Source organism: Chaetomium globosum, genomic scaffold, assembly GCF_000143365.1.
Source record: "Chaetomium globosum CBS 148.51 scaffold_2 genomic scaffold, whole genome shotgun sequence".
Classification (NCBI taxonomy): domain Eukaryota; kingdom Fungi; phylum Ascomycota; class Sordariomycetes; order Sordariales; family Chaetomiaceae; genus Chaetomium; species Chaetomium globosum.
Genome location: NT_165977.1, coordinates 4,662,343 through 4,675,134, shown reverse-complemented (window position 1 = coordinate 4,675,134; position 12,792 = coordinate 4,662,343). Strand labels below are relative to the sequence as shown.

The 12,792-nt window shown below is 56.8% G+C and overlaps 5 protein-coding genes across 5 annotated transcripts; 2 read left to right on the top strand and 3 right to left on the bottom strand.

The window, feature by feature from the left end:
- Positions 1-2,218: 2,218 nt before the first annotated feature.
- On the top strand, positions 2,219-2,995 carry CHGG_03588 (uncharacterized protein; the record flags this gene model as incomplete). The annotated part of the gene is made up of 2 exons (XM_001230103.1): positions 2,219-2,772; positions 2,971-2,995. The coding sequence occupies 2 exons, from the start codon at positions 2,219-2,221 to the stop codon at positions 2,993-2,995; spliced, it is 579 nt and encodes a 192-aa protein (XP_001230104.1).
- Positions 2,996-3,621: 626 nt separating this feature from the next.
- On the bottom strand, positions 3,622-4,654 carry CHGG_03587 (uncharacterized protein; the record flags this gene model as incomplete). The annotated part of the gene is made up of 2 exons (XM_001230102.1): positions 3,622-4,027; positions 4,092-4,654. 2 exons carry the CDS (start codon positions 4,652-4,654, stop codon positions 3,622-3,624), a joined length of 969 nt encoding a protein of 322 aa, XP_001230103.1.
- Positions 4,655-6,288: 1,634 nt separating this feature from the next.
- Positions 6,289-6,663, top strand: CHGG_03586 (uncharacterized protein; the record flags this gene model as incomplete). The annotated part of the gene is made up of 1 exon (XM_001230101.1): positions 6,289-6,663. One exon carries the CDS (start codon positions 6,289-6,291, stop codon positions 6,661-6,663), a length of 375 nt encoding a protein of 124 aa, XP_001230102.1.
- A 1,464-nt stretch (positions 6,664-8,127) lies between these two features.
- On the bottom strand, positions 8,128-9,925 carry CHGG_03585 (uncharacterized protein; the record flags this gene model as incomplete). Its single annotated transcript, XM_001230100.1, has 5 exons — positions 8,128-8,198; positions 8,399-8,901; positions 8,981-9,238; positions 9,310-9,552; positions 9,705-9,925. 5 exons carry the CDS (start codon positions 9,923-9,925, stop codon positions 8,128-8,130), a joined length of 1,296 nt encoding a protein of 431 aa, XP_001230101.1.
- A 456-nt stretch (positions 9,926-10,381) lies between these two features.
- CHGG_03584 (uncharacterized protein) lies at positions 10,382-11,470 on the bottom strand (the record flags this gene model as incomplete). The annotated part of the gene is made up of 1 exon (XM_001230099.1): positions 10,382-11,470. One exon carries the CDS (start codon positions 11,468-11,470, stop codon positions 10,382-10,384), a length of 1,089 nt encoding a protein of 362 aa, XP_001230100.1.
- Between the last annotated feature and the right edge of the window lie 1,322 nt (positions 11,471-12,792).

Genomic DNA, 12,792 nt, shown 5'->3' with positions numbered 1-12,792 from the left:
GAGAATGGCCCGAACTCTCCTCGGGCGGATCCTGAAGAGTGTCAACAAGTCCGCCAATACGTCCAAGAAGACACCGGCCAAAGATGACATGCCCGACGACATCCACGATGATTCTATTCATCTGCTTGACCAACCCCAGAGCACTGCGAGTGCGCCGGCGCGGTCAACGAGACCTGTCGGAAAGCGCCGAGAGCTCCTCCAGATTCTGTCCAACGTTACGGACGTCCCCGTTGCGGAGCTCAGGGACGACTCAAGTCTGGACGATCTAGGAATCGACTCTCTCATGGCTACCGAGGTGCTCAACGACATTCGTTCGGCCCTGGGTCTGACCATTGACCTATCCAGCTTCCTGTTCTTCCCGAACGTGGGCACCCTGGCGGCCTACGTCGATGACAAGCTAGGCTTTGGCACGGGGGGCGACGACATCGATTCGGGGGTTTCAGACGTGGAGACCGAGGCGTCTAATAACAAAGTAGGAACAGCCACGCCGGCATCCATTGTGACAGTGGACGAGCCTAAGTTCTCCAAACAAGATGTGCCGACCTTGATATCAGCACGCGATGCCTTTGAAGAAGCCCGCCTCAACTACGACCAGCACGCCAGGACGACGCAAGCCGTCGACTTTTGGGGGGAGGCTTACCCGCACCAGGCACGCCTCGTCCAGGCTTACATCGTCGAAGCATTTGCAAACTTGGGCTGCAAGCTTGCAAGCCTCCAACCTGGTGACCGTGTTCCCGTCATCGAATCCCACGAGAAGCACAGACAGCTCGTGCACCAGCTCTACCGCGCGCTGGAGGACGGCGGCCTGATTACCAGAACCTCCTCCTCCGGCGACAGCGATGATGACATCAACTTCACGCTGACCGCGGCCCCCATCGACCCCACGCCCGCCGAGACCATCTACCACGACATCATCGACCTGCACCCCCAGCACGCCAGCGTGCTCAAGCTAGTGCGCGCGGTGGGCTCCGAGATGGCCGCCTGCCTGCGCGGCGACAAGGAGGGCATCCAGGTGGTGTTCGGCAACCGCGAGACCAAGCGGATGCTCGAGGAGATGTACGAGTTCTGGCCGCTGCTGCGCACCCCGGCGCTCGTGCTCGGCGACTTTCTCGTCAAGGCGTTCCGGAACTCGACCGGTGGGGGCAGGTTCCGCATCCTCGAGATCGGCGCCGGCACGGGCGGCACGACGCGGTACATTGTCGACCGGCTCCGGCGCGAGGGCATCGACTTTGAGTACGTCTTCACCGACCTTGGGTCGTCGCTGGTCAACGCCGCGGCCAAGGGGTTCAAGAACAAGGAAGGGCTCGTGTTTGATGTCCTGGACATCGAGCAGGAGCCGAGGGACGAGTACAGGGGCGCGTTCCACGCCGTCATTGCCACGAACTGCATTCATGCCACGCGCGACTTGGAGGTGTCGCTCAGACACGTGAGGCAGATGCTGAGGGAGGACGGTGCGCTGGGGCTGATTGAGATCACGCAGAATATGTACTGGCTGGATATTGTGGTCGGGCTGTTTGAGGGGTGGTGGGTGTTTGAGGATGGGAGGAAGCATGCGCTGGTCGATGAGAGGCACTGGGAGAAGAAAATGAAGAGGGCCGGGCTTGGAGAGGTCTCTTGGAGCGACGGGACGAGCCCGGAGGCCAAGACGGTGAGGGTCATTGCTGCGTTTCCTGGCCAGGGCGAGGCGGTGCCGGAGAAGCCGGTGAAGGCGGCCATGGAGACTGTCGTCTATAAGACAGTTGGGAATCTTGACATCCACGCCGACATTTACTACCCACTGGAAGGCGAGATGGCGTCAGATAAGAAGTTGCCGGTTGGTAAGTGAGCATCGCCTTTGCCCATGTTGGTTTCGACTCCTCGTAACTGATCATATTAGCGTTGATGATACACGGAGAGAGCCACATGCTCTTTAGCAGAAAGGATATCCGACCCGCTCAGACACGCCTCTTGCTCAGCAAAGGGTTCCTGCCCGTCAGCCTGGATTATCGCCTTTGTCCTGAAGTTCCCCTGATGGAGGGACCCATGGTGGACGTTTGCGACGCTCTTGATTGGGCTCGCAACCAGTTGCCCGGAATCAAGCTGCCAAACCCCGGGCTACAGATCGACGGAACTCGAGTAGTAGTGGTGGGTTGGTCTTCGGGCGGCCAACTGGCCATGTCACTAGGCTGGACGGCGCCGCAGCGTGGACTGCGTCCGCCTGAGGCCATGATCGTCTTCTATGCCCCCGACGGACTATGAAGACAAGTGGTGGCAGAACCCGATTCAGCCCAACGGCGCTCCTTATAGGGGCCAGCAATACAACGTCCTCGAGGGCGTCCGGGACGAGCCAATTACTAACTACGATATGGTGGGAGCATGGGAGGAGCCCATCGCGGATCCGCGCAGCTGGCATGATGCGCGCTGCCGCATCGTGCTCCATATCAACTGGAAGGCTCAGACGCTCCCCGTCATCCTGAAAGGATTGCCGAGCATCAAAAACGCTGCCGACGATACTGGAGTGAAGGACTGGAGCAAGCTGGCGCAGCCATCCCTCAACACCATCAGGGCCGCCAGCCCGCTTGCCCATATCCAAGACGGGAGTTACCACGTACCGACATTTTTTATCCACGGCACGGCTGATGATCTGATTCCGTGGGAGCAAAGCCAGAGGACGCATCGGACCATGGCCGAGCAGCACCTGGCCACCGAATTGGTGCTTCTTCACGGGGCCCCGCATATCTGTGACTTGAGCAGTGATCCCCAGTCGGATGGATGGAAAGCCGTTCTCAAGGCGTATGACTTTATTGCTTCACATGTCTAATAGCTGGGGACGGCGTATGGGTTTGCTTGTCTTATCAATTGAGATTGCATATGAAGGATGGGTATATCATGTAAAACTGGACTCTACTGTTATCTTGAGCCTAGGACGGGACACAAAAATGGTTATCGCCGATAAAAAGGATAGGCTAATAGTAAGGCTACTGAATTTAGCGTTATTGTAGTAGGGGAAGGCTAGACTACCATTTTGGGCCCTCGGATCCCGTCCCTTGTTCGGGATGTGAACGAACTGTGCGTGACCCTCGAGACTCGGTACCGGATTAGCCCGTTTATGCCGTCGTAGCCTTCCCCCTCCCCCTAGACTCCCATGCTACCCAGATGTCGTGTGACTGTGACAGTTCAAGGCTTCTGGGTCCCAGAGGTTGCCACGTGGGACTTGCATCAATGTCGCAACGAGCAAACCACGTGCGGGATTCCCCTTGCCGGGCTACTCGTCACCACAACCGGCCGAGAATAAGTTAGCAGAGAGTCCAAGACTGTTTGTCTGATCGTGATTTTCGTGCCAGACAGGAGAAGAGATTCGTTTATCCCCCTCATTGGTTAATCAAGGTAATGGAAACAATTCTATCTCGTATGACGCATCAATCATTAATACCCAGGTGCCCAAAACCGTACTCTACGCCAATTAACAAAAGCCGGCCATGCCCTCGTGACTGTCTGGCCGTTTTAATACCAACTTGGAGATATTATCCGCAAGGCATATCCAGAAACAAAGCAATCCAAAAACCCTACCCAAGATCATGTACTCCCGCTTATCATAAAACCCACTCGGTTCCCGCCTATGAACACTTCCATGACCATTCCTCAACCGTCCCGTCCGTTCTGCCAAGCTCCCCGCCAGACGGAAACCCGCTTGAACGATATACCGTCGTCGGTGGCGTGCTTCCTCCGATCCGTGCAGGCGAACCCAGTTCTCGTCGTTTTGTTGGCGCAAAAGGTAACGCAGGCATCCAGGCCGTTGGGGACCCAAATCCAGCTTGTGGCGTCAAACCCCAGATCGTAAAAGCCCTCGTCCCAGAAGATGGGGGACGCTTTGCCCTCAAAATCATTCTTTTCATAGACTTGGAGCGCGTACCCCTTGTAGGTCCTGTCTGTTTGATTACTGAGAAACGAGATGGTCGGCGTGGGCAGGTCGGGGCCGCGGGAGACTGTCGAGGATGCTGTGGGAGTGGTGGTGGTGCTGCCGGTGTCGGTGCTGGTGCCGGTTGCGCTGCTGGTCATGTTAGCTAGGGTCAATCGCACCGGGGCAGGGGCTGCCATGTTGGAACACTGACCTGCTCGATGATGCCGAGCTCGTTTCGGCTGGTTCGGCGCCGTCTGACGACCCCTGCCTCGCGGCTATGGATCCGCCGACGCCGCCACCGACCGCCGCCCCCACGACTACGAGCGCGACAATCACAGCAATAATGATAAAGAGGCGCTTGCGGAGACCGCAGATTCGCTTCTCGGGCGCCGGCGGCTCGCTGCCGACATATGTCTGCTGATCGTCACCAGGAGGGAACGATTGCCACGGCAGGGAGCTGTTGGGACTCATCATGCTGACTGAGTGCTCGGCGTCGGTCCATGGTTGGTGGCTTTGGTGGCCGGGCGAGGGCATCCCTTGCATCCCTGGCGTCTGCGGTTCGTGTGGAAATTTTGGCGCCGCGTCGTAATACACTGGATACTTGTCCGTCTCCATGTAGTGCCGTGGCTGGGCGAATTCTGGTGATGAATCAGGCACTACTTCTGGCAGCGGCGTTGCGCTCGCCATTGGCGGCTGCGGCTGCGGGTGCTGAACCGCCTCTGGGAGGTTCTCGTCGGCCGGGCGCCCCCCCATCTCGAACGGCGGCTTCCCCATTTCGAGTAACGTCAAAACGCTTTCTCGATCCGTCCTCGTCGTCTGGGGTCCAAATGCCAACTGTATTCAGATCCGGGGTATGTGGGTTGTGGCGTCCGATCGGGATCGCACCGAGGCGCAAATAGTCCTGGGGGTGGCGTTCACCATTCTGTGAGTTGGGGAATCCCGACGTTTTGAGCGCTGTTGATTTGATATCGGACGATTCGTCTGGGTCTGCGGGCCACAGCCCAGGCCTTCCCCTCGCACAGCTGTACCTTTTGTGGCTTCGGCAGGGGCCCGAAGGGTAAGACGGCACAGGGATCGTCCGCGGCAGTGCCTCCATTCGGAAGGGTCTCTGACCCGAGCTGCGCAGCTGCTTCGCGGTAGGGTTGCAGTTGCAACTCCTTGGCTTGGGGACACAATCACCAGCTCGCACCCTCATTTGGCCCCTGACGAACCGCGGAGAAAGGTCGCACCAATCCGACCCCCTTCAATCCGTCATTTCCTTGCTCTGCAGCCAACGCCGTTCAGCTTCGAGCCCGCCACTCGCCAGCGCAAGAATGCGATTACCACGCTGACATCAATGTCAAACGCTGTTCATTTAAAGCTGCCCTTAGGGCTGAAAGTCCCTGCGGCGTCAATCCGTCGGGGAAGCCTCGTCGCAACGGACAATGCCAGGGACGAGGGCTCGGACGGGTGGGCGATTGGCCGCCCTGGGTCGCCTGGTGGTGAACAAGCAAAATCCCTCGTGCGCTTTGCTGGACTTCAGAGTTGCTGTTGATGTGACCTCGAAACCTCAAAAGTTCCAAGCGTGGCTTCGCAGAAGTGCGGAAGTGGGGTCAAAATTAACTCGCTCGGGAAGATCTGCTGTGGATCAGGGACCCATTTATTCTGGAGAGTTCAACCTTCGTACCACCACCAGTCATTGTTAAAGACAGTTGTGCCGTCTCGTCCTTACTTTTCGATGAACCCACTGCGGTTGGGCCGTTGTAATCTATTCTCGGCTTCAGCGGTGTTGTATCGTCATCTACAGAGTAATATTGAACTGGGTGACGGTTTCTGTATCTTCTGACCAGGGGGCCCGGGCGAGTGGGTCTTGATTTATTTTTCCATCTTCCGTTCCTGGCGCCACGGTAACTACCTTTTGTATTTAGTCAGGAGGCGGGACCCTCCTTGAGTTGGGGGCAGACAATTCCTCTTTTTCTTTTCCACACTTGCAGAAGGGACTCTTTGACGCGGTTCCTGGAACCGCGGCCCTGTGACCAGAGGCGGCGTCACGATTGACGATACCACTGTCGTAGGATAAGTGGTGGAAGTTTACTGTTTCTGAGCCATCTCCTCTCTCATGTGACATTGACATCACAAGGCGTGCGGCGCAGCGGCCCAAGCGTACCAGGTGGTGTGTGTGGTTTTGAGGTGTATCACCTGGGCCAAATCTAAGGCATGGCCCTTTCTAGCGCGACATCTCGCAACGGCAGCACTAAGATGGAGCAGCTCGATATAGTCCGCAAAATGCTGGCCTGACTCGAGAGCCAGCGCACGGTACGAACGACGTCGTGTCCGACAAGAAGATGCTGGGTCTATTCTGACTCCGCCCTTCGTCGCCCTACCTGGCGTTTTTATGGATCGCCAACACCTTCGACATCCCCGTCCAGATGGTTGATCGCGGCATGAGCGCGGCCAACCGCGTGGCTGCTATAGAGCCCTTCGTCACCGTCTCTCTCGACCAGCTACGGCGCGAATACTACCACCCCACGGAGTCCCCCTCTCCCCAAGTCCTAGTCACCACCGTCGGCATCATCGCCGAGGGTCTCAACCTGGCCCGGGCGAATTACCTCGTCCTGCTTGGCCCCCTTGGCACCGTCGCTAAGCAACTACAGATTGGCTGTCGTATCAACCGCGAGGGTGGGTTTTTCACCCCGCACCTGACCCTGCTTCTCGACCCGGACAATAAGGCCGAGATGGTCGTTCGCCGGCGGCAGCTGAACCGCGCCACCATCGAGACGGAGGTGTGGGGCAATACGAAGTAACGGCGACCGACTCGCCTACTTTTCTTTCTTTCTTTCTTTTTTTTTTTTCTTCTTTTTTTTTTTTTTTTTGGCGCGTGGGCATTGACACAGGGAGGATATATCGGTATTGTTTGAGTCCGGGTTGCTCGGGTTCACTTGCTCGGGATCGGAACTCGCCGTGGTGCGGTCGAGGCACATCGCCTTTAAGGAGGGATGTGGGAGGCGCCGTCCTCATCTGCTTTTCCTATTCCGTCTCTCCTATTCCAGAGCCGCGCCATAATGTGTATCGAGGTTCCGAGGGCGCCTGGTGAATGTTTGATTACCGGCGGACATGGTTGACTCGGACGTGGTTATTCGGAGGAGTTCATTGTTGGGTTGACCAGCTCGGGTTTGCCGTGTCAAGGTCAGAGGCCGGCTGCCTTATGATAGTCTTGCTTGTCAGGTAACATAGGGAACTAATCTCACTCAACGTGCTCATTGCATATGTCAGTGCTATATGGTCGCGGGCTTATCGGACACCACGAGCGGCTCATTGCCCACTCACTCTCAGTCGAGTGAGACACACTTACCGGCACGGGCGGTTCTTGCCACTCTTCCTCACGCGGACAGGGTGACGGCGGGCGAGCAAGGAGGTGGTGCGGCGCAGCCAAGGAAAGCTCCCCGTCTCGTTCTTCTGTAGCGCCAAGAGGACCCTTGGTTGCGTATCTTAGAGCCTCCTCAGCACCTTGGTCGTCCTCGTTTTCGTTTTGACGGCCATAGTCAAGCGGAGCTAGCCGCACCGGATGCTTCTTTGCTTTTGCGGAGCGGGTAAATCGCTTGCTTTATTATGTCGTTGGCGATTTCACCATTCTCGACTAGATCGCCTGCGAACCGGAAACGTTCGAGGAGCGCTGGGGTTTCGGTCATATGCCCCTACATCCCCGGTAAGGTGTATGTTGCGTTCCGGGAGGTCCATGGCAAAGGTGCTCTACCCATCAGCACATTCTCCAACTTCCTCAAGTTCACGAGCCTTTCTCCGCGCATGCAATTATATTACGCTCGTTCCTCAGCGCCCCAACAGTTGCGACGATGGCCGCCTTGCACACCACGCCAAATTCTTCCGGAGCTGTTCTTACAACCTCTAGCATGCGGATCCCAAGCTTGCGAACCGCGGTTTGCGGGCCCAGCAGAGGGATCCCTCTGCAACGACCTCTGGGGCTCCGTCACACTCGCCACTCCCGCAGGATGTGCACGATCCTCAAAGCGGTGATGCTAGGAAATCACAGGTCGAGGTCATTTTGATCCCAAACGATGCCGAGTTTGATCTCGATAACTAGCCGATCCGACTCATCTTCTGAGTCGCTTGGCGGGCTTCTGTTAGGCGCGCAACACGATTCAACCCGACCGTATTTCTGGTATAGGTATGTACCTGGATTTCGCATTCCTCGGCAGCCCAATATCTTGACTTGACTGAGCAGGCAAAGGCGTCGGCGCTACTTCTGACCATTACAACGTGCTGGAGCCCTCGGTCACTAGCACGGCCGGCCCAGGCAATGAATCGCATGCCTCACCCATAACTGTGCGCGTGGAGCAGGACCAACCTGTTCTGGTGTTCCCGGTATCCGACCCTTCGCATGTGTGCGTGACGACACTATGCCGGCCGATACTGCACTGCCCCTGCCCCTGCCCAACAGCCAACTGAAGCGGACTATGTTACCGATGAGATGTGTCCTGCCACGCCGCCGCAAGTGGTGCAGAGCCGGGCACGCACACCTACACTGCCGGATGACGAGAGCACCGGCGAGCTCGAACCGGCAGATGCCAGGCCACGCCTTCAGCCCCAGAGTCGATGCGGCACCGCCTCCAGTTGCGGGGTCGGTCCACGACAGAGGTCCGGCAGCTCCCACCCCTCTCACCTCTCTCAGCATTGTAGTCATCGTGACGATGGCAATCGCAAGGTAGCAGAATCCGACCAGCCGAAGCCTACCACGGACCCGCACCGTCGGTCCTAGAGTCCACACAGCGCTGCCTCCAGCCCCAGGGTTGAAACACAGCGTGGTCCGATCATTTGGTCCAGGACGACAGGGGAGCAGAACGAGGGTTTTGTCGCGCCGCCACAGGCGCAGGAGATTCAGGCAAGCATGCCGAGGTTGCCAGTTGAGGGTAGCAACGCACCCGAGCTGGCTCATGCTGAGCCATCTATGCAGCCGTCCGCCAGCCCAGACCAGGCCAACCTTGAGCACGACACCGATTGCCACCAACATTGCGGGGGCTACGGTCCTGTTGCAGACAGCGTCGCAGAGCACGGCGAGGATGAGAATGTTGCCCAGCCACCGCGCAAATGCCGCCGGATACGCACTTCATCCCCCACCACCTGCCGAACAACACCCGAGCCGCAGACCCGCCTACATCGCGCAGGCCGGGCTCAAAGGCGAACAATCCAGCGCCCAAAGCCTCGCCGAAGCCAGTGTCCTTCAGATATCCCAGAAGACCAGGGACAACGGCGTGAAGGTAGTTCTGTCGTACCCAGTGTTGATTCTTCGAATTGCCGCCCGAGGTTCGCACCCAGATCTGGGAACTCGCCTTATAGAGCCGCAAATGCATTTCCTCACTAAAGCTGTTCATATAACACTTAACGTTCTTGCTTTCTTGAACCCCACCAACCTCTCTGTTGCTTTGTTCCTTGACAGTTGTGGGCGTCGACCCAAACATTCGCCAGCCACCTCCCGAAGCATGCCAGGACCAGATCCTGGACAGTCTTGGAATCGCCTTGCATTCTGAACTCCTTGGGCCACGTATTGTTGGATTCGCCACATGAAACCTTCTTGCTGATACTTGTGTTGGAAGGTCATGGCACCGGAAACAGCCATGGCACCGGAAACGGTCATGACATCCGGAAACGGACAAGGTACCGGAAACGGATTCATGGAACTTTGGCAGCACAAAGACTCGGGTTAACTCAAGGATACAAAGGAAAGATTTAGGATAAAAACCAGTTGCTCTGAAGAACTCTGAGAGGAAGAGCCAGAAATCAATCAATCCTTTTCTCTCCAATCTTTCCGTCTGAGTGTCGTTTCCAACACGTATCAATGCCCAGCTCGATAGCCGCCGTGGTAAACCTGGCCACGTCATAGACAGAGGTCATAAAGATCCAGACGACCCTTCCGCTGGGGCCGGTCAGGATAATCTCTGCTCTTGCCTCGTGAATGTTGACGAGGTAGTCATCGGGGCCTTGTATTCCGCAGTTGGTCCTGATTCCGTACGTCAGAAGACTTGACGACGCCGCACATGTCCTCGGCGTCATGTCCCATGGATTGGGTTGGACCCTATCACGGTGTACGCCGGCGCCGACGAGAGCTAGTCGGCGTAGCCCACTGGATGGCAGAGTGTCCCACTGACCTCCCCGGATCTACCCTCCGTCGCGCACCAAGATCCCGTCTTTATCCGAGTGGAAGAAATAGAGAAATCCATGACAGGGCATTAAAACGCACTTAGAACCATTGGCCGCATTTTGACTGAATTGTGATGCATTAAAGTGCTGGGTGATGGTTTTGGTGTACGCCTTTTTTTGGACAGGGGGTGCCGCCCTAAACATCCTCCTTGACCCAACCGCGAATTCGCCGAACAACAACGGAGATTATTGGACTTCAATCTCACCCTTGCCCACCTAACATCCCTCGACAAAGCTGACTGCGATCATGTCACGCTCACCGGCTCGTATCCCAGCTTAACCTCACAACTCTAGTTTCCCCCCACGATTCTAAACACGCCCCTCCCCCACCTTCCGAATAACCGTCACGGTGACCAAAACAACCAGCACGACCAACCACGCCACAGCGGACGCGACGCCGACAACCAATATGTTCCACCGCTGGCGCCTCGTTAGCAACTCCGCCTCGCCGTGTGTGTACCGCCACGGTGCGGCGTCAAAAGTGCCCCAGTAGACGAGCGGTGCGATAAAAGGGAAAAGGCACAACGCGCACATGGCGTAGTACCACACCTGACGGCGCTTGCGGGCCTCCCATGACGAGAAGAAGTTCTCGGTGGCGGCGAACCCAAACGGGACGCCTGCGCCGACTGCTGCCCCTACTCCCGCTCTCGATCCGCTGGCGCCGACTGTTTCCGTGGTGGGGACGCGGTGTAGGTTGGGGGGCGACATTGTCATGGTAGTGGCTACCGTCATGGTGCGAGCGGTGCGGCGCTGGTTGCTAGAATCACCGCGATGGGGAGTCGAGATTCTCTTTGACGAGCCCATCCTCGCGAGTTGGGCCGTCCTCCCGTCGCCGTGCTTATCGGCCTTCTGTAAGCTAATCAACGGAAACGCAACACTGTGGTGGGCAGTTTTCTGGATGGCCTGCGCATTCTCCCTGTGCTTGTAGACGGTCCAGTCAAAAATGTAATCGTACCGGAAGCCTTCACGGATAAAAAGGTTGCGAAAAATCGCTCTCAGATACCTGTAGTCAGGTTTGTCCTCGAAGTGGAGTGACCGGGCGTAGTTCAGGTAAATGGCAAACTCATTGGGCAACCCACGGCAGAGCTCATCGGTAGGTGTGCTCATCTTCTTCTCCATGATGCGGCTGTGCTTCTCGTCCCTGGTGGAAGCCTCGAGACCCTGCCACGGGAGCGAGCCACGACAGAGGTAGAGCATGACATAACCGAGTGACTCCATGTCGTCGCGGCGGGACTGCTCGACACCAAGGTGGGTGTTGATGGAGGCATAGAGTGCCGTGCCCGTCAGGTTCTTTTTCGATCTGTAGGGGATGTGGGAGTGTGTCTTCGGGTCGCGGTACTCCTTTGCAAGGCCAAAGTCAATTACACTGACCTGGTTGCTACGTTTTCCAAGGCCCATAAGAAGGTTCTCGGGCTTGATGTCGCGGTGAATGAACGATTTGGCGTGGATGTATTCGATGCGCGAAATGAACTGATCGGCGAGCAGCAGGACCGTCTTGAGCGAGAACTTGCGGTTGCAGAAGTTGAATTGGTCCTCTAAGCTGGGTCCTAGAAGATCCAGAATCATAGCGTTGTGGTCGCATCCACCACCGAACCAGTGAACAGATGGGATGCCAACACCGCCAGCAAGCGACTTGTAGACGCGAGCCTCACATTCAAGCTGCGGGTGCTCTGCCTTGCGACTCTCGAGCTTGATGGCCACCTCCTCGCCGGAGATGATGTTGGTCCCCAAATAGATATCGCCGAACGATCCCGAACCAATCTTGCGACCAATCCGGTATTTGTTTCCGCCGTGAATCTCCTATTATCCATCAGTAACCGATCCGCCCCACGACCAAGAAAAAAAGCTGGTGGTGCTATCCAAGCCAAATTCTATTTGAGATTTCGTACCATCGCCATCTTGCGGTGTAGTTTGCATTAGGCTGGCCGCGTCGTTTATTTGATCGCGCGGTGTGCGGTGGGCACGCCTCGAATTTGTTGTGCAGGTTGTGGCGAGAAAGTCGCTTGCACTCCGCAGGGTGTTTGGCTGTTGGCACTAGGCCAGTTTCTTTCCCGGCGTTGTTTCCCCTCCAACTTTTGGCACTATTCTGTAACTTAGCAGTGCGTAATTACTGACAACACCATGGCACCGGTCTACCTTGACTGCCGAACTTTTTACACTCCTCTTGTGGGGCCGAATCCTAAGCCTACACGCCGGACTAACAGGATACTTAGGTATCGCCTCGGTACGCAACCATCGTCATGGAGTGTCCGCCCGAAGTTATGCTTCAGCGGTTGACCAAGCGGGCGATGTTATCAGACCGGGAGGATGACGCCGGAGACAGAGCTAAGAAAAGGATTGATATTTTTACACACTTGATTGTGTCGGTTCGATTGCCGAGGTTCAGGCGGCGTTCCAGAGATTCATGGCAATGGAAATGGAGGCATTCAAAACTTGGAAGCTCGATTGAGTGTATCTAGGGGATGTCCTACTGCTGAAGAGAGAACAATCATCATTTGAAAACATATGGATGATCCGTACACCCCAGCCACCCACAGCCGTGAGCTCTATCCGTGTGATAACCGATTCTGGTGGTATCATAGGCGTCCTGGGGGAGCCGCGAGGATGGTGATTGGTTCGTGAACGAGGTGACGAGGGTACAGGAGTGACCGTGCCCGCTGCGCGCGGGCACGCCAAAGGAAGCCTGGAGGAACTTGCCGGCTGCAGGTAGGCGCCATAGC